Source organism: Arachis stenosperma, chromosome 4, assembly GCF_014773155.1.
Source record: "Arachis stenosperma cultivar V10309 chromosome 4, arast.V10309.gnm1.PFL2, whole genome shotgun sequence".
NCBI lineage: Eukaryota > Viridiplantae > Streptophyta > Magnoliopsida > Fabales > Fabaceae > Arachis > Arachis stenosperma.
In genome coordinates, this window is record NC_080380.1 from 136,051,249 (window position 1) to 136,077,930 (window position 26,682).

At 35.3% G+C, this 26,682-nt stretch overlaps 3 protein-coding genes and 1 non-coding gene across 5 annotated transcripts; 1 reads left to right on the forward strand and 3 right to left on the reverse strand.

Annotated features, from left to right (window-relative positions):
* Window positions 1-8,810: 8,810 nt before the first annotated feature.
* Window positions 8,811-11,578, forward strand: LOC130973628 (uncharacterized). The gene is made up of 3 exons (XM_057898248.1): window positions 8,811-9,150; window positions 10,718-10,772; window positions 10,987-11,578. The coding sequence occupies exons 1-3, from the start codon at window positions 8,908-8,910 to the stop codon at window positions 11,307-11,309; spliced, it is 621 nt and encodes a 206-aa protein (XP_057754231.1). The 5' UTR covers window positions 8,811-8,907; the 3' UTR covers window positions 11,310-11,578.
* A 297-nt stretch (window positions 11,579-11,875) lies between these two features.
* Window positions 11,876-11,949, reverse strand: TRNAV-CAC (transfer RNA valine (anticodon CAC)). The gene has a single exon. It is a non-coding gene; the product is annotated as a tRNA-Val (tRNA).
* Window positions 11,950-12,402: 453 nt separating this feature from the next.
* Window positions 12,403-18,962, reverse strand: LOC130976241 (acyl-CoA hydrolase 2-like). The gene is made up of 17 exons (XM_057901046.1): window positions 18,809-18,962; window positions 18,626-18,718; window positions 17,070-17,137; window positions 16,772-16,853; window positions 16,604-16,650; window positions 16,343-16,468; window positions 16,128-16,205; window positions 15,952-16,039; window positions 14,883-14,995; window positions 14,445-14,507; window positions 14,289-14,344; window positions 14,042-14,146; window positions 13,707-13,763; window positions 13,434-13,535; window positions 13,278-13,326; window positions 12,939-13,007; window positions 12,403-12,854 (listed from the first exon to the last, which is right to left on the reverse strand). The coding sequence occupies exons 1-17, from the start codon at window positions 18,825-18,827 to the stop codon at window positions 12,777-12,779; spliced, it is 1,293 nt and encodes a 430-aa protein (XP_057757029.1). The 5' UTR covers window positions 18,828-18,962; the 3' UTR covers window positions 12,403-12,776.
* A 705-nt stretch (window positions 18,963-19,667) lies between these two features.
* LOC130977081 (beta-amylase 7-like) lies at window positions 19,668-25,948 on the reverse strand. 2 transcript variants are annotated; one of them, XM_057902081.1, is made up of 11 exons: window positions 25,537-25,948; window positions 24,631-25,206; window positions 23,999-24,283; window positions 23,778-23,855; window positions 23,341-23,544; window positions 23,054-23,248; window positions 22,491-22,655; window positions 21,556-21,816; window positions 20,733-20,951; window positions 20,324-20,543; window positions 19,668-20,054 (listed from the first exon to the last, which is right to left on the reverse strand). In XM_057902081.1, the coding sequence occupies exons 2-11, from the start codon at window positions 25,084-25,086 to the stop codon at window positions 20,026-20,028; spliced, it is 2,112 nt and encodes a 703-aa protein (XP_057758064.1). In that variant the 5' UTR covers window positions 25,087-25,206; window positions 25,537-25,948; the 3' UTR covers window positions 19,668-20,025. The 2 variants fall into 2 exon arrangements, with proteins under 2 accessions (XP_057758064.1, XP_057758065.1); XM_057902082.1 differs by lacking the exon at window positions 25,537-25,948 and having other exon boundaries at window positions 23,999-24,338; window positions 24,631-24,881.
* Between the last annotated feature and the right edge of the window lie 734 nt (window positions 25,949-26,682).

Consider the following 26,682-nt stretch of genomic DNA (forward strand, 5'->3'; position numbering starts at 1 on the left):
TTTCTCATTTCACCATTTTAACAAGAATTTATGTGATCGTTAAGAAATTTCGTTGTCAAAATTAAGAAATATATTGTGTGATGGTTAAAATATTTCGATGCTATTTTTCTGGATAAATTATGCAATTCAAAATTTCCCATCCTTCTCTTCTTCCTCATCATCTTTATCTTTTCTTTTTCTTTTTCATCTTTTTCTTTGTTTCACCTACTTACAATTATTCTTATTTCACCCTTTTAACAAAAATAAAAAAAAGAAAAAAATCAAAGAAAAAGAAGAAGAAAAAATGCGAAGAGGAGGAGGAGGAGGAAAAGAAAAACATCGTAGCCACAGCAGTAACAACAAAAAATGATGATAAAGAGAAAACGTGCAAAGAAGAAAGAATGCAAAGAAAAAGTGTGTAATTAGACTGAATTAACAAAAACGCTTGGATGTGTAACAAAATCGTTCTTTTTATTTTTTAAAATTTTTGGAGAAATAATTTCTTGATATAATTTTTATTAAATTATCTATTTTCATTAAAATTATCAACATTTAAATTTTATATTGTAAAAAATAATAATTTATGCAATGTTATTATCAGAATTTAGAACTAAATTCAAGTGAGATATTTTATAGTTCTTTTCCCCTTAAATTGAAAAACCAAAATTTAATGGTCAAAATGATGTCATAGCTATTTTTTTCCTAAAATAAATTATTATAATTTTTTAAACAAATATTATTTACACATTAAAATTAGCGATCAAAATTAACTACCATGTATTTTGTATATAAATGTTCCGATATATTTGACCTGTCCAAAAACTTGAGAAAACGATTCAAATAGATCTAATTCTCATTTTGTAAAAAGTCATAGAAAAACGACACTGATGAACTCTTTTGGTAGTACTACATGGAAGTTTGCATGCAGCTGAGTAGTACTTTTTCTTTCTTTGTGAGGGAGGATGTCAAACTTAAAGTATTTGATGGTAAGAGTTATCCATCCCAAGTTCATATTAGAGACTATCAAAGTATTCGACTTGTCAACTTTTTTTGCCACTAATGATGATTATAGGATTTCCTAAATCAAACTTTTATTATTATCCACTGGCTCAGTGTTGGGCAGTTTGGAAAGGACATCAGCTCAACCATTTAATTTTTGAGTTATAGGTTTGATCTCGGCTTCCTGAAACTTGGCCAGTTGATAGTCACCATTCAATTTTTGAGGTACTTGGCTAGACTCTTCTCCAAGTACCACTTCATGTTGGGATTTTTGACTTGATAGTCACCATTAATTTGTGAGGTTATTACTTGTGACTCACTAAAGATGAAGACTTTCAAGGCACCAACCTCTTTGGCTATTCGAAGACTAGGAAGCACAACTTCATATTCAACTTGGTTATTAAATGCTAGGAAGTTGAACTTCAGTGCAAGCTCTATCTGAGTTTCTTCTTTAATCTCAAGGATGACCCCTACCCCACTATTAGCTTTGTTTGATGATCCATCTACATACAAGTTTCAAGTGGTTGAACTCCGTTGTTGTTCCCAGTATACTTTTCTAGGAAGTTGGCCAGGTATTATGACTTGATAGCCATCCGAGCTTTATATTTTAAGTCGAACACAAATAACTCTACAGTTCATTGTAGCATTTATCCCACAATATTTGTTCTTTTATAAGATAGCTTCATGGATTGATTAGTTTGGACTTTGATGTTATGAGTTTGGAAGTAAGCTCGCAATCTCCTAGAGGCCAAGACAAGAGCGTAGCCAAATTTTCTATTCTCTGATAGTTTAATTCTCCCCCTTGCAATGCCTTGCTTGTAAAGTAGACAGATTTTTGTCCTTCCTCGCATTATTGTCAAACTCATGAGTTAACTCGTAAACTTGTACGAGTTTAGGTAGTGGAATCGAGTTAACTCATACATAAACTCGTTTCTGGGTAGACTCGGGTAAACTCAGTCAAAATCGCAAGTTTAAGCACGAGTTAGCGAGTTTGTGTTAGGTGCCCATTTTTGCCAAAATGGTGTCGTTTTGGGACCAAAAAAAGATAGGAGAATAACGTTGATGAAATCATAGAACCCTAATCCCTAATGTGGCTCGTGACCCACTTTTTTCCCTGTCGTTCTCTCACTCTTATTCTCTCATAGTCTAATTTTTGTCCGTCCTTTGCCACCGTTCACTGCTCGTTGCCGGTCGCTTGCATCCCCGCCATTGATCTCGTCACTCACTCGTTTGTGCCTCTCTGCCGTCCGCCGCTCTCTCACTGTCACTCTCTTATTTTGGTTACCACAATTCATCCCTGTTCCTCTATTTTGTTTGATGCCCGTAGAGCCTCTGTCGTCCACCACGATGCATCGTTTGTCGCATTACTTCCGTTCGTCGTGTCCTTTGCCGGTCGCTGTGCAACCACCGTTCGTCGTTTATGTCCTTGGTTCGTTCATTCACTCCAATAAGGTATATTCATTTGTGATTTTGGATTACCAAGTTACTGCATTTTGTAGTTGTTAGTTGTTAGTTGTTAGTTGTTAGTGTTAGTGTGTCATGTTGAATACTTGAATGTGTGAATTCTGAATTTATGACATTTGTTAGTTGTTACTGGCTTACTGTTGAATTATGAAATTATGACCTTTGTTAGTTTTTACTTGTTACTGCAGAATTCTAAATTAGTTGTTACAGGCACTGCTGAATTTTGAATTTATAACCTTACTAAATTAATTATTTGGTATTGTTGATTTGTTTATTTAGGAACAAAATGTCTGAGAATGTTGGTTCAGAAGTGATGTTTCTGATGAAGATGGTGAAGATGATGATGTCGATGCCATGGAAGATGAAGATATTAGAGGATTTCAGTTTTAAGCTTAGTTTATTAGAACATTTAACTGTTGCTTTGGTGTTTTCTTTTTTGTTTAGCTGTGTTATATGAAGCTTTGATTGTGTGTGACTGTACGTTTTATGTTGAATTAGATGCATATTTGTGTAGGATTTGAATATGTGTTCTAGAGTACTTATTACAATTGTAGTATTTTTAGTTTATTATATATTTTGATGTTGAAATTGTTAAGTTTGAATGCCTAAATATATATATATATATATATATATATATATAACAGGTAAACTTGTACAAGTCTAGGTCAGCTCCACGAGTTTACCTAGACTCGCGAGTTTGATAATCTTGCCTCTTCGTCTTCTCGAACAAGGGTTGTAGCTATAGCTTTATCAGCAACAGCTAGGTACAACATGAGCTCTAATCCTACTACAGGTCGGGTCAGTATGGGGGTTTACTCAAAAAATTTTTGAATTCCTAAAAAGTTTGTTCACATTCTTGAGTCCATTGAAAATCGTTTCCCTTTATGAGGATTGTGAACAGTGGCAATGACTTCAATACTGAACCGGCCAGGAATCTAGATAAAGATGTCAGCCTACCATTTAATTATTGGACCTCCTCCAAATAAGTTGGGCTTTGTATCTTCATGATTGCCTTGCATTTTTCTGGGTTAGCTTCAATACCCCTTTAGGTGAGCATGAATCTTAGAAATTTTTCTGCCTCTACTACGAAGGTGTACTTAGTGGGATTTAATCTCATCCCGTGCTGCTTTATGGTGTAAACACTTCTGACAAGTCGGGTAGTAGGCTGGCTTTCGTCCTTAGTCTTTGCGAGCATATCATCTACATAGAACTCCATTAGTTTTTCCAAGTGGGGAAAGAACACATTGTTCATCTATCGTTTATATGTAGCTGCAGCGTTTTTCAATCCGAAGGCATGACTATATAGCAATAAGTAGCCTTATGGGTGATGAAGAACGTTTTCTCCTAGTCCGGTCCATATATTGAAATTTGATTATATCAAGAGTAGGCATCCATGAAAGAGAAAAACTTGTATCCTGAAACTGAATCTACCAAAGCATCAATGCTAAGTAGAGGGTAGGGATGTTTCGGACATGATTTATTGAGGTCGATGTAGTCAATACATATCCTCCACTTCTATTTGCTTCTTTACGAGCACAATATTGGCTAGCTATAAGGTATTTTACTTTCCTTATGAATCAGGCTTCCAATAGTGCTTGTATTTGCTCATCCACGACTTGTGCTCTTTTCAAGACTGAGCTTTCGTCATCTCTGTTGTATAGGTCATGACCCGAGGTACACAACCAACCTGTGGCACATGAGATCGGGGTGGATGCTGCCTAGTATGTCAGAGACTTTTCAAGCGAAGAGGTTGGAATTGTCTTGCAGGAGTTTGACGACCTATTGCTTTGGCTTTTGACCTAAATTGGCCCTCACGTTTGTGATTTTTCCGATTTTCTCTCCAATTTACAACTCTTCAATTTTTTCTTCAAGTTAAGGTCTCAATTCTTCACAAACTCGGACACTGCCTTCTATCGAATTAACCTCTTTTTTCTTTATACAACCACATAGGTTGAAACTTTTATTGTAGTATTATATGGCTAGTTTCTGATCTTTCCTTATAGTTGTTGTTCCCTTTGGGGTAGGAAACTTTATGCAAAGATGGAGAGTTGCACCACTATATCAAGTCGATTTAAGGTTGACCGACCTATCAGAGAACTGTATGCTAATGCGACATCTACCACAATGTAGTCTATGCTTAGGGTTCTTGTCTTCATACCCTTGCCGAAGGTGGTGTAAAGGGATATGACCCCTAAAGATCGGATAGGGACATCTCCCAGACCAAAGAGGGTATCTGGGTATGCCTTCAAGTCTTTCTATTCCAATCCTAGCTTATCAAACTCTAGCTTAAATAGAATATCAAATGAGCTTCGCTAATCTACTAGGGTTTTGTGAAGGTTTGCATTGGCCAGAATCATTGTTATCATAATTGGATCATCATGCCTAGATACTATACCTCGGCCATCTTTCTTTGTGAAAGCTAATGTAGGTAGGTCGGACATTTCTTCATCTTCTCCAACTTAGTAGACCTCCTTCAAGTGTCTTTTGCAAGAGGACTTTGTTATTCCTCCCCTTCCCCCACGAACCCACTAGCGATCATGTGGATATGTCTCTCGGGGGGTTCTTTGTGGTCGCTCTCACCATCCTCTATCTTCCTTAATACTTTTCCTCTTACTGGTTTCATCTGATCTCTCAGCAAGGTATTTATCCAGTTGTCCTTCTCGGGAAAGCTTTTCAATCACATTTTTTAAATCATAGCAATTATTGGTTGAATTGCTATAAATTTTATAGTCTTTACAATATTCTGAACGATTTCCTTCTTTCTTGATTCGAATGGGTTTAGGAGGTGGTATTTTTCAGTATGACATATCTCTCTTTAGACATCGACCAAGAAAACTCGTAACGAAGTGTAGGAGTGGTACCTCATAGGCTTGTCCGAGTTGTAATTTTCTTTCTTTTTTGATTGGTTCTCTTTTTCTCGAGACTAATGTTGACTGCTTTGTCTCAATGTAGGTTTCCTCAACTGTGTAGTTTTTTCCATACTGATGTACTTTTGCCTCGCTCTTGAACTTCAAACAAAAAGGTGGTGTGCCTCTTTGATATGGATTGTAAGAACAGACTTTCACTGAAGTCATTTACTAGCCCCATGATAGCTGCTCCAGTGGGCATGCTTTGGTTTCTAAGCTGGTCTTGTTGAAACTTTCCATGTACGCTATGAGGGAGACTCCAATCTCTTGTTTGACGCCCAAGAGGCTTGAAGCGTGCTTGGTTTTGTCCTTTTGAATAGAAAATCTGGTGAGAAAACTCCTTGCCAAGTCGTTGAAGCAAGTGACGGGGAGGGAGACTGTAAAACCACTTTATTGTAGTGTTGGTTAACGTAGTCGAGAAGGTTTTACACCGAGTTACATCAGAGGCGTCAACTAGATACATACGACTTTTGAAGTTGCTTATTAGGTGATGATGGGGTCGGTCGTCCCATCGTAAAGGTCCATGTCCGGACTCTTGAAATTTCTAGGAACTTTAACTCTCATGATTTCTTCTGAGAATGGATCTTCACTTTCCAAAGGTGTGGCTTCTCGACCAGCTGGAGGTTTTCTTCTTTTGAGATCGGACTCTAATCTCTCCAATTTTTCTTCTAATTTCCTGCGTCATCGTACTTCTCTTCGTTAGGCTTGGTTAGATTCACGTTGTCATTCCAATTCAATTTCGAGCGGTTCTAAACAACCTTGGTGTCTATGAACTAGGCCTATGAGTTCGGTTGGATCTTTGTCTCTCAATCCTCCAAGCTTGTGAATTTCAAAGCCAAGTCTCCGTCCTTATATGTTTCTATTTTTGTCTTCATCAATACCCTTCCCTCTTTCTAATCGTGTGGGTATGACAATTGCCGGATCATCATTATGATTTTCTTTCTCATGGGTTTTGAATCAGATGTTATGTGTTAAACTCTAAGTCTCCAACAACGGTATCAATGTTCCAAGGCTTATCTGAAACCAATATGCTATTAGGCCTGAACGTGAGATCCAAGTTCTTTTTAATGAGATGTTCCGGCGTTTCCTTCGACGAAGTGATGTCGTTCGAGCTCTTCAAAGAAATTGGAGGGTGGTACTTACAAGAGACTCCGATACTTAAGTTAGTAAGGTTTTTAGGTATATTTTTTAGTGGATTAGAGTTGAAAAGTACCTGAACTTAATGAGGTATTTGTATAGTAGGAAAGATAAGTTTGTTATCTTTCTGTAACTTTTCCATCTATCATGGTGAGTGGTTATTCTCTACTTTTATTTAGGGATTGTTGAGATTTCATATTTGAATATATAAGCATATTTGTAGGTGCAGTCAAGATTCTGCAAGTCAAGTCATACAAATGAAGTCGTGCATGTAGAGAAAGTAGTTTTGGACTCTAAGGTGGACTTTAGTTATTTTAGGTCTGGCTTTAAATTGTGGGTCAGGATATGAACAAAATATATACATAGTTTATTTTAATTTTAATATATATTTTATATTCCAATTCATATTCTATCATGGTGACTGATATTAATATACACCTAACATTTTTTTTAAAAAAGATTAAATTCATGTTTAATGTATCTTTAAAAAATAATTGCTAAAGTGTGGAATAAGATACTTCACATTTAATATTTACAATATAAGATAAATAGGTTCTTAACCTTTTTAGACGCAGACATTTTAATCCCTCAAGATTGAAAAATACATTTAAATTCCTCACCTTATAAAACGCGTGACAATTATACCCCTCCGTAGAGTTGGGGTTCAAAACGGCAACGAAAAATGCTGACTTGGAGGTAACGGTGATGAGATGTCCGTTTTTGTTGATGATGTGGATGGTGAGAAAATTATTGATGGACAAATCCATCCTTATGCATCAGAACGACGTCGTCACAATCCCCACCTTTCTTGCTTAGGTTGCTATTCTGTGGAAGGCTTGCTTCTCCTGTCTCCGCCCTTTAATTTTTCCTATAAAATTGCACCGAACTTCTTTGCTCAAAACAACCATCCTACCATTTTCGCTCAGTTTTCCAAGTTTCGCATCGACGGTGGCCTCTCGCCTGTCTTTGTCACCATTTCATTTCAACCCACCAGCAGTAACAAGCCCGAATTTCATTATCGTCACTCTCCTAGGTCCACTTAAAATCTACAATCCTAAACCACAATCCTTCCTAACCCCCCACCTCTACCGCCAATGCTGCCGACAATGCCGCCACCACCACAACCCTAATCGCACCCTCTAATCTCTTCATTGACGTAATGGTTTCAAAATTCAACACCATAACCACCATCCAACCACAACCACCAATGGGATTCACCAAAAACTTCTCTGCAACCTTCTTGTCATTCGGCAACCCATGCCTCGACTTCTTCTTCTATGTCGTCCTCGACACTCTCCCGGACTCCGTCAGAGAGAGGCTCCACGTGGCATAGGCCTATAACCCCCTCACCACACTCAAACTAATTTGTAACCTTCGAGGCGTCTGCGGCACCGACAGGTCCGATCGCGATGGATTCTACGCTGCTGCCACGTGGCTATTCTCTAACCACCCTAAGACACTCGCAGCCAACGTCCCATCCCTCGTCGATTTTGGATCTTTCCAAGACCTCCCCGAGATACTCTACAAGCTTCTAGAAGGTTCTGATGTCCGCAAGAATCAGAAGTTGCAGGGGCTTAGCGTTAAACGATCTAGCAAGAGAAACAGGTTAAAGAGGAGGCCATTCAAATCAAAGCCCTTAAAGAAGATTTCAGACCTTGTGGCGGAGAAAGAGAAGGCCCATGCTTTGAGGGAAGAGAGGAAACTCGCCATGGCCAAGAAACTCCTCGATCGTTACAACAGCGACGAGAATTTTCGGCTCTTCCACAATAGCGTCTTGGATCACTTCGCCAATTGTTTGAAAAATGATCTCCAGATTTTGAATTTCGGTGCATTGACCAAGATCAGTCTTGCAACAAAGTGGTGCCCTTCGGTTGATTCTTCTTTTGACCGATCAATGTTGTTGTGCGATACTATTGCCAAGAGGATCTTCCCTCGCAATGGTAACCCTGAATATGAAGCAATCGAGGAGGTGCATTATGCTTACAGGGTCCGCAATCAGTTGAGAAAAGACGTTCTAGTCCCTCTGATGTGACAGTGTCGTTCTGATGCATAAGAATGGATTTATCCATCAATAATTTGCTCACCATCTATATTAACAACAAAAACAGATACCTCATCACCGTTACCTACAGGCCAGCATTTTTCGTTACCGTTTTAAACCCTAACTCTATGGAGGAATATAATTGTCACACATTTTATAAGGTAAAAAATTTTAATGTATTTTTCAATCTTAAAGAATTAAAATGTCCACATTTAAAAAGGTCAAGACTTATTTGACTTTTACTCTAATATTCAATATACCAATAAAGTTGAAAGCTGAAACCTTTGAATTTCAATTTTCCTTGAATCCATCCAAGAAAGGAATCCAATTTCGCAATTGTGGTTGCAGAAGAGAGGAGTGCAGAGAAGGGCAACAACATCAATGGAAGAACCAAAAGCACCTGAAACTTCTCCTTCTCCTTCTTCTGCTGCTGCTTCTTCTGCACCGACAACAACTCAAAGTTCACAACTTCCTCCTCCTTCACCATCACCAACAACAACAACAACAACGAGTGGTGCTGCTATTCCTTCTTCAACGAAGAAGAGGCCTCTCGAATCTGATTCTTATTCCAACTACTACAAGATTCGCGCACTTATTCGAGACCTTCGCCCCCATTTTATCCAGGTACACCCCAAACTTGTCTCAAAATTTCTGCTTTTTCCTCCGATATAACTCTCAATCTGATTTTCGTATCTGGGTTGGTTTTTATTTTCTTTATTTTCTTTATTTTTCTTTCACAATGGTATGAACTATGCTGCATTGACCATCTTGCTATGTGTTTTAGTCCAAGTTTTTATTTTTATTTTTTGAAGTTAGTTTTAAGAAAATTAAATTATGTAGTGAAATTGTTGTTCGTTAAAGTGTTTGAATTTATAAACTTGGTGAGGATTTGATTTCGTTTTCTGTTCTTTTCGAAAAAGAGGGATAAAGTTGTGGATGAATTTGGAGAAAATTTGTGTTTGCTTTCTTTTAGTAATTTTAGTACTTTCTTTTTTCTCTAAAGTATGATTCATTTTGCTAGGGTTTGCGAGGGAATTTTAATAGGTGTCTGAAATAATTGGGTAATGAGTGATGAAATTGAGTACAAGATCTAAATTACAGAACCTCTATACAATTAAGTAGGATAATTCTTCTTGAAGGGTACTCTGCATAGATAATATAGGTAGCAATAAAAATAAGAGCATTTGGTGAGGAAAGTGGGGTAGCACCTATTTTATAGAAGATGATAGAATATCGTCTTATGTGTTTTGAACGTGTGCCGAAAAGACCTGTGGAGGCTTTATTTAGAAGAAGTGGATGAGATGGGAAGTAATCCAACAGTTAGAGCTATAGGGAGGAGACCTAGAAAAACCATATGCAAAACTATTAAAAGAGATTTAGATACTAATGGCTTAAATGAAAATATGATTTATGAATGAAGTTGGAACACTATAGTTTCATTTCATCTTTGTGGTCCACCCTGTTTACTACCACGAGGGGTAGTTATTCCTGAAGTCTGTTTGGAAAGTATGTTACGACTTACGACCAAAGAGAATTGTTTTGTGTAATATTGTTCTGAATTCCTGATTGGATATAGTTACAAATTATTCTTATATGTGGACCATGAACTAAGTATTGGACTTATAGGCGGGATCTATCAGTGATGAGTACAAACTTTTGCATTTCACCCAACTCAATATAAACCCTAGTCGAAAGATTACAATTACATTCTGCTCTCTAGGAATAGTACAATGCTATCTTTAAAATTGGTAAGAAAACTCTTAAACTTTTTTGACGTAACTTCTTAGCCTCATTGCACTTGCTTCGACCATCATAGCGGCATGTTTATTTTTCTTACTGACTGTTGTTTCCTTTGGTTATCTTTCTGTCAACTCTCATGTTCTCATGTATAAGATTATGTTAATGCCATCTATTTGTTTCTTAGTTCCTGCTCTCTTTTTTGTGAAGATTTGTTTAGTTATATATTCAACCAGTTTGTTTCGTTCATTTGTTACCGTAACCTATGAAATTTTAATTAGTCTATTAGGATAAAGCATGCAATTGCCTAGATAAATTGAAGTTAATAAGACTTTGTTCCTAATAGTTATGATGAGTTGAGTAAATCAATACTTCTATCTTCTTTAAGTTGTGGTAGCTTCTGCTGCTTGAAATGCTATATGAAGTGCCTGACGATTGCTGTTTCATCTTGAAGGTTATCCGAACTCCTGACTACAAAAATAGCAAAGAATCCCGAGAAATTCGAGAACGTAAGAACATCCGGATGAAATTCTATTTATTACATAGCTGATGACATAATAAATTTAGAATGCAAATGCCCATATACCAGCTATGACTCGATGGAAATTTCTCATCAATTGGATTTATATCTATTTATATTTGGATTTGTCCTCCAAAAGTAAATGTTTTATCTTGTATGTGATTGGTTGAAACATGCTTTCTGACTTCAACTTGTGCTTGCAGAATTGAAGATTGTTGTGAAGTTATACGATGATATGAAAGCGGAAGCAGTTTTGTTGGCAAAGTATAAGCAAGATGGCCAAACACAGCAAGAGCAGCAGCCTCAACATATGAAGTCTCCGGAGCAGATTCAAGTTGAGAAATCATTCACCTCAAGGGCATCATCTGAAATTAAGGTTACGGCACTGGCTGAAGAAGGTCAAGGGACATATGTAGTTGGTGGATCGGCATTCGGCTGGAATTTCATCACCTTTTCAGGGAAGGAAGCTGTCTATTATGGTAGGACAAAGGAACAATTTCGATCGACACAAGTGAGGACTCAGTAGTGCTGTGTCTCCAGGGCTTAACAAAGTAGTTTCATTCATTGATAGAGGGTGCTGAAAATCCTCATCCACGAGTATAGTGTAGAAGAGGTTTACATAGAACATTTATATCATTTAGTTTTCTAATACTTTGTTGCAATTGACATCTAAAATTTTCCAAGAGGCATGGCACATGTGCTGTAACATTGTTTTTTGCTGAGTTGGATTAATCTGTTTGCAGAATTATTATTTTTCCGATTAAAATACTTTGGAAAAAGAAAAGAAAATCCATGTTTCTTTATGTTGCTCTTTGACCAAGACTGGCAGGTAGCCAAAAAGAATTGAGCTGAATGATTGAACCATGCTGACTAAGGAATTAGTAATCCGTAAATTACAATCAACTTGCATAACATACTTCAAAACCAATAGATAGATATCTTTTCTTCTTAACCAATGATGTTAAAATCAAATTCTGTTGGGTATGAAAATTCACTACTCGAAAAAGCATGCACCCCACAGAATCTGTTCTATTGTACGACTAAAATTGACTCTAATAGGAAAAATAGGAAAATACTTGCTTTTTACGAAAATGTCTGAGCCCGGGTTCGAACCGGGGACCTCTAGTGTGTGAGACTAGCGTGATAACCAACTACACCACCCAGACTAATGATGTTAATAATTTTCTGGTTTATCTATATAACTACTTGTTAGCATTGAGAATTTCATATTGAATCTCTAGAAATTTTACTTGGATTTTCTTTCGAGATACACACACTTTTATATATATTTAGTAGAAGTAACCTTCAAGGTATAAGAGTAAAAACATAAGCGAAGTTCTTTATTCCTTAAACATTTGCGTTGATACTAATATAATTAAAAGAAAGTTAAAGTAAAAGAATATTTTATTGGATTTTGCTTATGCTACTCGATTACCGAGTTAAAAATGGTACGTCTTTATAGAAAAAGTAAGTTTTAAGTTTCAAATAACAATAAATATATGCATTTTAGTAAAATTTACTATTTTTAAATCTTTAACGAGTAAAAAATTCGTTAAATATAACCAGAATGAAAATTGATTGAACCAATACTCCATATTATTTGTGAATTTAGGATAAGATTAGCACATCAATAAAAGTTAAAGATAAGATTACCATTTTATGCAGTTGGCATCCTTTACAAGGTTTGAAACGAATAAAGCTCAATAGATCAAACAACAAGCACTTACAACACTTATTACATCTTAGAACCTTATTTAGTACAAACCTATTACATTATGCTCTTTTGTCACAACACCTTTTAAAGGCAAAATGGACCTTTTGTGATTTTATGAGTTTTAAAATGAAGGGGAGAACTTGAATCATAAAATAGACTTACTTTACTCATCATGCTTTAGATTTAATACTGTGTGACATGAACCACAAAAATATGAAGGAAAGAAAAAAGGGATACCCCTGAACAGGAACCACATGTTCGCCTGCATCTTCAGCTACCTCACAACTTAGATTTGATGGCTGAATTTGGAGTACTAACTTTCCTCATTAGACCTTCTTGAACCAATGATACAAGGTGCTGAAAGTAATACAGTAAGAAACAGTTGAATCAGGGAAAGAGGTTAGGATGAAAAAGGAAAAATGGCAACACAAAATCCCTTACTTCTCCCTTTGGATTGAACATTTGGCCTGAGACATAGCCACGCGCATTGGAGGTACTAGGAGAAAAGATCTATAGAACAAATCAAGTTTACCAAGACATTAACATCAAACAAAACAAAATTACAAATTAAGAAGTTTTCGGTATGTATAGTTCAAATTAGGCACTGCTCGATTAGTTGATGATAACCTAAGAGTGGTTGACAAGTAGAATGTATTGACTTTAACTAGCAGAGTTGTTAATTTTTCCAAAAGGAGAAGTTTTCACTAATAATTTTTCAATTTTCTCAAAAAATTAATCACTAGAGGAAAAAGATAATAACGGAACATTTATGACACTAACCACAAAGAGAACCCAGTCATCAGCTCTTAGAGGGCGATGAAACCACATGCTGAAATAAAAATTTAAAAGCATTTAGTAGCTTGACACATGTTAGATATGGCACAAATGTTAATACTTAATACATATTACACAACAAACAGTGGAACTTGTACTTACGAGTGGTCTAGGCTAACAGCCCGGGCCTTGAAGCCCTTTCGACGATGAGGGTTTAAGCTAACTTGAAGAAATATCAGATCAGAAGCATATGCCACCACACACCTACAACCAAAACCACGTCTAGGTTGTTAGTTGCATTGTTCTATGAAGCGTTTGAATTTTGGCATAAGGAAAATGAGTTTGTGCAATGGCATTGTTTTAGACCCAAAGCCCTGGTGCCAAAATCGCTAAACCAAAAGCAGACGTATCAAATAACAAACAAAAGACATTTACCTATGCAAGGCCTGATCATCTGAAAGTTTCCCCTTTGCTCTAAACCAGTATCTCAAACTGCACACAATTTATTTTTAACAAAAACCAAAAAGGAAATTTTAAAAATAAATAAAACTACACTATGTTTAGCAATTAGCATAAGAAGTTCTAGACATTAAGGCTCTATTTGGTGGAAGATGTTTTAAGAGCTAGGAAGCCAAATATAAATGTGTAGGAGTGGTACACCCATTGGCATTCCAAATTTTATAAAAGTATCATAAAAGTATCATAAAAGACCAAATTTTATAAAAGTATCATAAATGTAAGGGAAAAGGTGCATATAGCATAATGCTAACCTGGGAGGAGATTTGGTCTGAGTTGTTTTAGTTTTAGGCTCACAGAACCTTATCTCTATGGGCCAGGGAATGAACTCAGATGTAGCAACCTTGTTACGGTAAGTTCTGAAGCAACAAACTTATCATTATGGCACATAAAATGATCAAATATATTATCCAGAGACTGAAAAGGTTAAAGCAAGCAAATATAGGACTATGTTGCATCAAGTAAGCAAATATAGGACTGTGTGGCAATAATAAACTTTACCTTGGGAGACGAGGGTCAGTAAGACGTTGTTCCCGTAACTCTTCCATTGAAAGAAGCTATAATATTGAAAGAAGCTATAATAGATATCAAAATTAAATAATGTAAAATCCAGATATCAATTTGAAAATTCTTGATCACTGTAAGCTTGGTACTTGCCTCATCTGGATTAGGGACAGATGGCATAGTCACTTCCTGGTGTTCAAACCCAATTTCTTCTTTCTGTAAAGTTAAGGAAATAACTAAGCATGTGCTAATTTAGAGCAGAATTCCTGAACTAGAGTTAGAGACATATGATATAGAACATGTATTAGCCAAGAAACAAAAACCTAAATTCAGAGTTGCTATTTCATGAATTTTATCCATTCTAGCAAAGTTAGAATTCATATGATGCAATTAACAAAGTAAATACAATAATCCCTTCGATGGACATAAAAATCATGAACATGCATATAATAGCTTAAGTTTTTAGGAAAGATAGGTCATTCATAGTATTAAAGTCTCTATGACTAAATGGTCTACAACTATTAGAGCACACAATGTCATCCATTTTGAAGGGACAATTATATTATTCCAAGTCAAGAAAATTAGTATTACTTGAAATGAAGCCATCAAAGTGAAAATGATATTTCCCTTTTGAATTGCATCCACTCTCCTTGTGGCAAAGCTCTTCCCTTCACGGAGTCTATGAACTTGATATATAATTGGCACTGGAAAAGAGAAGTTTGGACTATGTATAAAATATATTGTCCTTAATATTACTATTATTAGCTATTGAGCAAATAAATTAGCAGCATACATGCATATATGCATATCTGATTTCCCAAGTCTGAAGAAAATATTACATGATTTACTTAAATACAAAGTGTCATCTTACAAGAAAAAAAACTTTTTAAAGTACAGAAACTAGAAAATGATAATGAAATCTAAATTCCTAAACTATAAAGAAACTTTTTCTTAATAAATATTGAGAACGGAATATAAGTTACTTGAAATCATTATGGTTATTTGAAATTGTTAGATGACTATGATCTATCTTAGCTTATGCTTTTGGGAGAAATGGGTTCACGACATGGTATTAGAGCTTTTATGACCTAAAAGTCAGTTCAATCTTTGTTACCCCCAAACAAAAAGAATTAGCATAAAACAAACAAAAAAACAGAAGGAAAAAAAGCCTATATAAATTCATCCAAACTCAAAAGAGGATTCTTGAGTCTTGTGTGAAGGGATGTGTCAAAAATATAACCATTCAAATTATCACTTATATTTATTTCTCTTGGATTAGCTAATGAACTAATCTTATCATAATAGAGATAAGCATTTTGAGCAAAGGAGACAAAGTTGAAGACATTCTATCATCACGCAAACTAGTAAAAGGAAGCAGGGGAGTTCCCGTATGCACACACACACACACACAGAATCAAGGGTGGGGTTGAAAAGCTAGAATAGGATTTATCAAGAAGGGAGATATTTGATTGCCAACTAAGAAAGATAAGGGTAATATAGATCATTAATAAAATAGGAGAAACTTGCTTGCATAAAACAACATAACATGTGGTCAAGAAAAGAAAATGAATCCTTCAAGTAAGGAAAAGCAGTATGAAGAAACATAGAAGATAGTTACACCAAACTTTGTCAACAAAATTCAGTGATCACACATGCTTACTGTTAAAATCCCCAACAAGAAGAAAATAGGCATGCAAGCTATGAACAACTTTAAGACAATCAACAGATTTTGATGCTGCAGCCAGTGCCTGCATGTTACATATGTCAGCAGTTTATCAGTAGAGGCTGCTACTGGCATGAGTAGCATAGAAAGAAGATAAAGTAGTTTTATCATACCTGTCCAACCGTCTGTCCACCAAACACCTTCCCGAATTTCGGAGCCTTTGGAGGGGTGATTCCTCGGAAGATATCTACCTTCAATGATAAACGACAGAAAGACATGAGCTGAATTATGAATATATCGCATGTTACTTTGTACAACCAAAGATAAACCAGGACAATCACATCTGATTAGTTTCTATCTCCTCTTCTAGCATATACATAAAACACACCTCTATAGGCTCCAAATGCAATATATGCTCCACTAGCGAACATGTATCAACAGATTTTTCTTCACTCCAAATAGAATTTGGCTGTAGCAGTGCTGAGTGCTCATGAAGCAGCAATAAACATGACAACTGCAACAGCAAACAAAGAAAAATAATAAACTGAATTAAAAAATCCATTTTAATTAAGAATGTATCTATTGTACTTGTCATTGCATACTGAGCTGTTGCATTGAAGAGCAACAGAATGAGAAACTAAAAAGGCACCTTAGTCAGAGCTATGACATCAGCTTGATGAACAGCATTTGCTAGACCTGCAAGTTGTAGATCATATTAGTGTTCTCAAAATATAGTTATGCATCAATTTAAGGGAATATCTGTAATAAGCATATTAAGAGAATAAAACAATGAAACTATAAGAATGAAGTTGATTACCATAACCAAAATAGTCATATCTTTTTAATAGAAATTCTGGATGATTTTCATCATCAGTTCTATCCGATCCAATAACTTCAGCCTACAAGACAAGAAGCCGACTTTCAGCACAAAACTGTCAAATCCAAAATTACTTGTAATTAAAAAACTTATTCACTACCCTTTTATCCATCAGTAGCTTTTACCATTAAATCACTAAAAGCAATCCAATGAATGTTGTATATTGGCATTGTTTCTCTAAATTTTGAACATCCTAGCAGTTCTCAATTCTATAATACAGCATGTAAAAGAAGCATACCTCTCCTTCAAATATGAAGTAAAGCCCATCTGCAGGTTCCCCCTCACGAACAACATAATCTCCGGGCTCTACACAATGATAACCCATCATTCATCAATCAAAAGCATAAAATCAATGTATCTATTGGAACACCAACCAATTTCCTTCCAATGAAACATCCGTCCAAGTTCGAATAGATTATTGAAATTCAGTATTTCATAAATCTTCTTTGAATAGTCCTTTTTTAAATAAATTTTGAAGTTGAGAGGTGAAAAGCCAACCATAAAAAAGGCTCAATACTGTCAAGAATGTTAGTTGCATAAGTAGATATACAGGACTAGATTAGGAATGAATATTTTAGCTAGACAGCTGCTGTAGCACCTATTATGAAAATTTTGGCATGCAGCGGAATGGCCTATAGAAGCCATTGTAATGAGAGTAAAGATGGAGGTAATTCAATAACTAGAAGATCTAAAAATCCATAAATGAACCCATTAAAGGAAATTTACATTTTATTAGTTTTAATATAAACATAATTTGTAACATAACACTACAAGTCTATTATAGTGTCGACTATGTAGTCTACTTGGACAACATTGAGCTGTCCTGATAGTAAAAACACGCGGTAAAAGGAATGACTATGTTAGTCATCTTATCAAGAGTAGTATAAGCCCTGCCCATGTGTTTAAAATTCAACATAAAATATACACAGTCATCATTTCAAGAAGATTATATAAGGTAGAGTGGCACCTGATAACAAATGGTAAAGGAAGATCAAGATTGACAAAACCATTCATGTAATATAGAAACAGAAGCAACGACAGTTCCAATTCATTGTAATTGATTAATTAACATGTTGGTTAACCATATTAAAAGACATGAGAAGATAAAAACTAAGCAATCATTGACTTATCAAAGTAAGATTCAGTTTCCAGTGGTTTAACTGCACACACAACCCATGTATCAAGGTTGTTATATTACTCCAAAAGGATAAAATTAAAGTGCCATGCCATAAACAAAATTGGGTAAATTACCAAAATGATACTCGAAATTTATATTTTTACGAAAATATCTTCAAAGATAGCAACGACAAATAAGGCAAAAAATTTAAAAATGTGACAAAAATAACCAGGCATTATAGACAGTACTTTAGAGATCGGATTGTGACATGGTTTTTTTTTTTTTTTTTTTTTTTTTTTTTTTTTTTTGTAAACATGACTAGGAAAATATGATCTTTTCATATAAAATTTGGTTATTTTAGTCCAAGTGAATTATTTTGTGATTTGTTTTTGAATGGTCGAGAATTTTATATAAAAGGAAAAATTTTGCTTCGATTTTTGCCTATACCTTTTAAATAGTTATTCAGATGTTCCCAAAATTTTGGATTAAATGCACAAGTCATTTGCAATTGAAGTTCATATCTTTACTAGATGCTTTTGTGGCTACATGAACTTTCAGATATACCATTTAGTAGTTTACCCAACAAAATTTCGACATGATTCATTAGCAGGGAGTTTTAATCCATCAATCAAAAAGTTCTAACTTTCCAAAAACTCAAAATCAAGGATAATTATTACCATAGTGCTTAACAATCACAAGCTGAGAAATCTTCCTGACGGAGGAGCTAGGAAGTCTCTGTAGCAGAGGAACACACCCGAGGAACTCAAACACTGCTAAGATCAAACGGAACACGCAAATTAGAATATTCTCGGAATCGAAATCAAAGAAGATGAATAGAATTTGGTGAGAGAGTCACAGACCTTGTTCTTCCTTGGCCATTGAGCTGAGCCAATGAACCTAAAGGTAGAGAGAAAGAGAGAAAGTGTGAAGATCAGTGTCTTTGGCAGTGTACGGTCAAAATTGATCACCTTTTCTTACTGTCACTGAAACTTTATTGACATTTGAAAATTATGTATTAAACACGTGAATTATAATTTCTGCGTTTGTAATATTTTATTTATGGCTGTATACAATCATGCATTGGATAATGGATTTGGAACTAAATTGTTTGTGTAATAAATAATGAATAATATTTTATTGGGTAAGTGAACATGTGTCCTAACAACAAGGGTACATAATAAATTTACCAATAATAAAAAATTTTAAAAATCTATATTTAATAAATACAAAATAAATGTATTAAAAATTTAATTTTTTTATATTTTTAATAAAAAAACTTTTAATTTATAAACTTAATATATATCTCAAAGTACAAGATATATAAACCCTATTTTATTTTGTCCAACACACTCATCATTCTAGAAAAGAAAATTATAAAAATATTGAAAAAAATTATTGTATAAGAATTAATTAAAAATGTATCGAAAAAGAAAATTTTCGTATAAGAATTCAATTACATCGAGTTAATGCTTATGCTTGCGATGCTAAACGCTAACGAAGATTTCATTGTTCTGGTATGTTTAGCGCGTTTGTTTCCAAAGCAAATTAATTTATTATCTAAAATTATTAATAAAAATATATTATTTTATATTTGTTTAAAGTTTTAAAATATAATTTTTAAGAATAACTTTTACAATTTTTATTCGCATCTCCAAATATGCATATTTGATAAAATTTTAGTTCCCATCCCAAATTTTAATTTCATAACTCCATCGAAATATAAATGATAACCTAGCATATAAACTTGTATACATCATAAAGTGGCATGTACGAAAATAATAGTTCACTGTAGGCTGTAGCTAACACAAGCTCAATGAGTTTGCACAACGATGTATGCACAAATTTTACATCCCGGTATTAACGGATGTTTCTTTGATAAAATACAAGAAAATGAATAAAGAAAAATAGCTTATTTTAATCTATTTCTACAACTACTTGGGCATCAACTAGTATCTGTGGTAGCAAATGACTATCTTTACTCTTCTATGCTTATGTAACTGGCTACTCCAACATTTTCACAGGGGAGAATAATACACTGTACACATTCCACCGGAGTCTCTTCTTTGCTTACTTGCTGTTATACCTGAAGATCAAGAACAGCTTCCCCTGCAGGATATATATATATATATATAAGGCAACATGAACCCTAATTAAAATGCAATCAGTGAGCAATGACAACTACTTCGGCAGCTACTTAGACTCGTTTCATGTTCTATTACAAAATTAAAATGATTCCAGTAAGAAAAGAATCTCATGCTATGAATTTGAGTGTTGTATGTGCACACTTGTCAGCATGTAATTAAATCCACTCTTTTAAATAAACTTGATTCTTGTCAGCAACAAGCTAAATGTGAAATTTTATTCGTCAAACTTACCATGCATCCTCTTGACAAATCGTTCAAACTCTCGTAGGTTTTGCTGTTCCATAAGTAATGGACTAAGCCTTAGGTAAGTGAAGGAAGAAAAGTGCCTTCCATCTGGATCATTCATGGGTTTGGCACTATCCAAAGCCTTGTTATAGGTAACTCTGTTTAGGCAAGGAAGTGCATTCTCACCGGCAACTGGTAAGCCAAGATCCCAACCTGCATTCAATACCTGCAATGCACGATAAGACATACAGATTAGGGTTTGTGAACTGCGATAAATCTTAAGCACTAAAACATAGTTCTAAATACAAGCAAGTTATCATAAATATTCTTTATATTCACGAAGAAATTGCTTATAAGTACTACTCTACTAGCTTAAGAAAAACAAAAGAGAGAGAAAAAAATTGCTAACTCGTACTTGCCAGACTAATCCCTCAGGGTCAGCGAATGCCTTTGGAAAGACCTCAAGCTGGTTCAATGTGTTCAAGTCGGCACAAGCAATGTTCAAGCTAACTCCATTGCTCTTTAACATTTCCATAATAGCTGCATAGCCATCGCGATTACATGGGTTATAATACCCAGCAGTTAATTCAGCAGCATGACTAGCAGTCTTGTACCACCAGTAAATATTTGCCAACTGTAAAGAAATAAGATATATATCAGGACAGACTACAAGGACACAATCCACAAAACACAATCAAACCCACAAAAACTAAAAGAATAACCCTACAAATGGACAAGCATTAAACCCTCCACTTCCTTTTTCCCTCTCATCTCATTTTCTGGTGATTGGCACACTATTGTTTTCTGGTGGCTGTAGATGAAAATTTATACATAGCAATATCGGTCCATAAAACATACTTTTTTGGTCAGTGGTAGGGTGAAGTAATTGGCAAGAATTAATGCAACGTGTGTACAAATGGTGCGAGTGTTGCTTCTTGAAAAGACTTTCTGAGAAAGTTATATTTTCTGGATATGCTGTGAGATGAAAATGGGTTGTCAGAAATCATGTTATGTTCATGTGTAAAGTGGGATGCTTAAAAGCACTGCAAATTAAATGCCTCACAGATAAAACTAGAACCATATCAATCATGCGATTCCTTATGTTTTAAGACAAAAACATTCTGATACATAATGGTCAACGAAACTTTTTTAAAACTTAGATTACAATTCTACTTAAAGAGAACCTAGATTACAAGTTCTTCCACATTTTATGAAAAGTTTCATTTTCCTTAACTTACCTTTGCAGCAATGCAGGATCCCTCGAAAGCTAATTTCGCCAGAGAAAGTACCCCGTTTCCATGATCAACTAAAACCTTAGAATACCAATTAAGGAAAAACCTGCCATAGAAGCCATCATAATCACCCCCATCGCAAAAGAAACCTGTTTCATGTGGCTGAGAATTATAGGTACCCGCATTATCTGGTCCCCTAACCCAAATAGAGTGTCCCCGTGCTTCAGCTGCTTTCTTGAGACTTTTCAACATGTATTGATCATAACACTGCCCATTAAGTAAGAAAAAATGATGAGCAAAGTGGTGAAAACTTTACATAACACATGCATCACCGAAAGGATATCAACAACAGTAGGTGAATAGGAGAGGACAACCACAATCACAGGCCATGTATAATATGTTGTGGCCAGATGTTTTCTGAAGATGAAGTAACCTTGAAAATTTAAGAATTTCTTTCCAATGAAAGACAACATAGAATAGCACAAACTAAACATTGCTTATAATCTTAGCCTATTCTAAGAATTTTCATTCCTAGGAACATGCCCAGATTTCTCCTCATTCTCTTAAAATCAACAAACTAAAACTCGTCCTCTATGTCAATAGAGGTTGAAAGGCCCTAAAGAAAATGTCAGAAAAACATGTGGACAAGAATAATTAAGGATACTACATATAGCTGAAACCATTTCTTTTGAGCCATGAATTATCCACATCTACAATAACAAAAAAATCTTATCCGGTATCATAATTGATTCACTCTCTCAACTGGTTCGGATTGTTTGGGGGTGGGGGGAGGAAGGAAGTTCAATATATTGAATAGAATATAATTTGCTTACAACAGCCAAAGATGTTTGAGCAAATAAAGCATATGCAACGAAAATTTAAGCCAAAAATGGGAAAAGACTAAATACATGAAAATATAGTATACTTACGAAAATAATTACCTGGAACTCACCAACACCAGGATATCTCCAACCATGTTTTACAGGACAAGATGGATATCTTAGCTCTCCGCACGGACCAAGTCCAACTTCAATCATAGAGATGAAACTGTCCTCAAAATACTCATCAAATTCTACCCGGAAACTTCTCATGAAATCAAAATAGACCTACAAAAATGTTAGATATGAAAGTTATATACCTTAATTTTATAAGCATATCGTAAAATGGAGACTCTGCCTCCTACTTTTCCCAAACATGATCCAAATAACTTAGACAGACTTGTCTCGCTAAAAAATGTTTTATTTAAAATACTATGCAATGCCTTCACACTTAAAATGACATGATTTAATAATTACTTCAAATCTGGTTGACAGTGTCTATACAGATGTACCGTGTCATTAAACATATATTAGTTATTTCTTACTAATTGTGGTCACTAACAACAAAACGGCTCCCCATGGACCAAGGTCAACTACATGGATCAACTGATGCAGCCAATATGCTAATAATAGAAGAAAGAAAAAAGAAATAGTAATGATGATTGTCATGTCAATGTCATTATTACCTCTAAGGCAGTCCGACCTCTTAATACCCGTTCCTTATCTACTCCCCAAGAAAGACATTCAGGGTTGTGTCTTCCCTCTCTGTCAGTGAAGAAGATATCAGGATTGGTCCTACCAATTTCTGCAACCCAATGGGGCAAAGGAATGCAAACATCATCACCAAAATTGCCTCCACATTCATGAAACGACATCACAACCTGGCCAAGTTTCAACAAAGACAAGTTACTACCTGAGCCAGATTGCAGCAAGATAGAAACTTACTATGATTCAAGTTGCTAATGAAACTCACCTGCAGCTTAAGCTTCAGCTCATGCACCATCTGAAAGAGTCTCTTGTAACCATTCCAATTATACTCTTGTGGAGCATGTGCTTCTACTATTCCCCACCAACAATTAACCGTGACACCATCAACGTTTATTGATTTCAATACTTTCAGCTGCTTTAGTAGACCATCTGGATCAACAAGCTCACACTTTATATTGATCACTCCTAACTGTCAACAATGTAGAGAGAAAATACTTACTAAACATTAAATTAAGAATTTCTGAATTAGGAAAAAGGAAGATATTTTTGTTTCCTTTCCCATAATAGTTACATAAATTTCCCAAAACAATATACACAAAATGCAGTATGCAGTAGGAACTACTCACTACAAGCATATGAAGAAACCATGATGCAGAAATTTGATGAAATAATGTGGGAAAGAAAGAGAAAAAATTAGCTTACCGGTAGCATCACATACACTGGAACATATGGAGTACCGGCTAGATCACGCTCTGATAATCTGCAGGGCAAGTCAATAATCTGCAAAGAAAATGGTGTAAATTGTAAAATCAATGCCAACAGATTTACCAGCTAAAGCCACCATGTTGAATTTATAAGCAAAACTAAAGGGATGACTATGCCTTTTAGGATAATTATATATTGGCCACATAATTACCATATACCTGCTTCTCATGAACATTATCCATTGAACCACTGCCAACCAAAGGTTGATTGTCTCTCTGTAACTCTCCATCCCCCACCATGGATGTTTGAGACCGAGAACTTGAGGATAGATCATAAGGAGATGGAGTTGGCATGAAAACACCTTTTGTTTGACATGTATTATACTCTAATGAGCTCCTATAGCCAGAAGCAACTCCCCTGATGGAAGCAGATGGAGTTGGTTGTGAAGGCACTGGAGAAGATGGAGTGACAACTGCAGAATTACCACCAGTTGGCCTTTGACCCTGTAAGGTTGAGAAGAAAAGGTCCAATTTGGGTGTTTTCTGAAATTTGTTAAAACTGAAATTTGCAGATACAACAACAGTAATAAGATTTTAAAACATCAAGTACTTTTAGCTTGTCATAGCCAAGAAAACAACTAAGGTACAAGTACTAAGTATAAGTGTCAATGTTTGGTTGTATAATAGTTCTCAGTAATAAAGTCCTTCAAAACATAACGGTCACAAGGAGATTTGAAGGGTAAACAATACTCAGGCCATAGTCCACTCATTTATCATGGAAACCACACAAATATACACCAAATCAAACTCCAGGATATCTTCAGAATAAAAAAGTCTAGTTCAGGTCTCACCTGGGATCTTGGAGGAAAAGTAGTGCCATCAGGAAGAACCACCCACCCAGCTTCCCTTGCTAAAGCAGCAATAACATCATTTATGTCTGCTCTAACTCTAAGATTGTAGTTGCCATGCCTGCGAAGCCCTGCCAAGATCTTAGCAGTGATAGCCCTCCGGCGCCTCTCTCTTAGCTTTGTCCGTTCTTTCTCTTCTAGTGGTCTACATCTTCGAGCAGATCCACCTGGGGTTCCAACTTGTTCTTGAAACTGCTGTTGCTGTTGAAAACTGTTGTCACCACCAGCAGTCACTAAACCATTCCCACCATCAATCCCTACCATCTCTGAAGCATTTCCATGATCACCTCCATTTTCCTCTTCATCTCCATCCTCATCATCCTCTTCTTTCACATCCATCTCTATTTCTTCATCATCATCTTCGCTGGTTCCAATAAGCCTCTGCATATCAGTTGCCATAATCCCACTGAACCTTCAGTATCTCAATTCAATTATCTTACTGACTTGTTGACTGCCAACGCTATCAAGAATTGCGAATTACATCCATTTCAAAATCTATGACATTGGGAATTCCACATTCTGCAAAAAGACAAAATCAGCATTAGCACTTCTTCAGCAGTACTAAACACGTAGCAAATTTCCCTCCTCTTTAAGCCTTATTAGTTCATACTTCATACTAATACAAAGAACAACAACAACAACCAAGTCTCCCTATGTCTACAATTGTAAAATTTAAATTACTTCATATCACAGTAAAAATAAAAAATAAAATCGTAAACACAATCACACATTACACTTAATTCACCAATTCCATTCCTCAGCAGCAAACAATTATCCCTTTTTTTAAATACATATCTACGAAATTTCGCAAATTTCGCGTTAATTTCACGAATTTCAGCACGATTTTACCTTCCATCTGGAATCACAGCTCGATCAACAAAACTCTGGCAAATCCGTCTTCTGCGCGCCAAATTTCGTCAGAACCCCGCCGCGTACAAAAATTCCCGGCGGCCACCGCGGATTTCCGGTGTGGATCGAAGGAGAAAGGAGGGAATCAGGATCAGGAAGGATCAGATCGAAGGGAAAGAAGACGACAGTGGCGAGTTCCTGGCAGCGAATTTTCCGGCGTGCGAGTGAAGAGGTGCCGCGCGTGCGAGCAAAAGCATGCGAGGTGTGCACAGGAAACTAGGGTTTCTCTCGCTCGCTCGCTCGTGCCGAGTGTGCGAAGACGAACGTGTTTCGAAATCTTGGCACACGAACGAGTCGCTCGTGTTAATGTTAATCTATACAAGTGAAAACAAGAAAAGAAGAATACAACACGAGAAAAAGCAAAATTAAATAGTAAAATGATTAAGTGTTCACTTGATGATTGACTATGTAAACCTATTTCTCTGTCTCTTTAGCTGTTGACTACTTGAGACGTCGTAAGACTCAATTTAATCTTTATGTTTTCACAAAGAAATCACCTTGATCATTGCATTTTAAAAAGTTGAATTGGATTCGTAAATGATGATAGTTCTGCCCTACTCGTGTCAGCGTTTTTAACTTTTATGAATATAAATAGTAGTTTATTTTTTACAATATTTTATATTTTAAAATTAAACATATGATAAAGTATTACTTTCGTCATTAATATTTTGAATTAAATTTTAATTTATTGTTTAATGTTTTAAATATTTTACTTTAGTCTTAAAAAATTTTAAATAAATTTAATATTATCTCACAATTAAATTTGACATGAATAATTAATATATTTTAAAACTAATATAATATTTAATTTTAATATGTAAGTAAAATTGACCTACCAATAATTAAAAATGTAAAAAATTTTCATTAATTATTCGAACTAAATTTAACGGTAAGACAACATTAAATTCGTTTTAAATTTTTTGGGGTTAAAATAAAATGTTTGAAACATTAAGCTGCATTTAAAAGATAAATTGAGATTAATATTGTTGCATATTTGACAAATTCTAGTTTTGTTAAACCATGGGTAAGAATGTTTAACAATATCCCAATAAATTAGTGCTTTATCGGCGGATTTACTAATGAGTT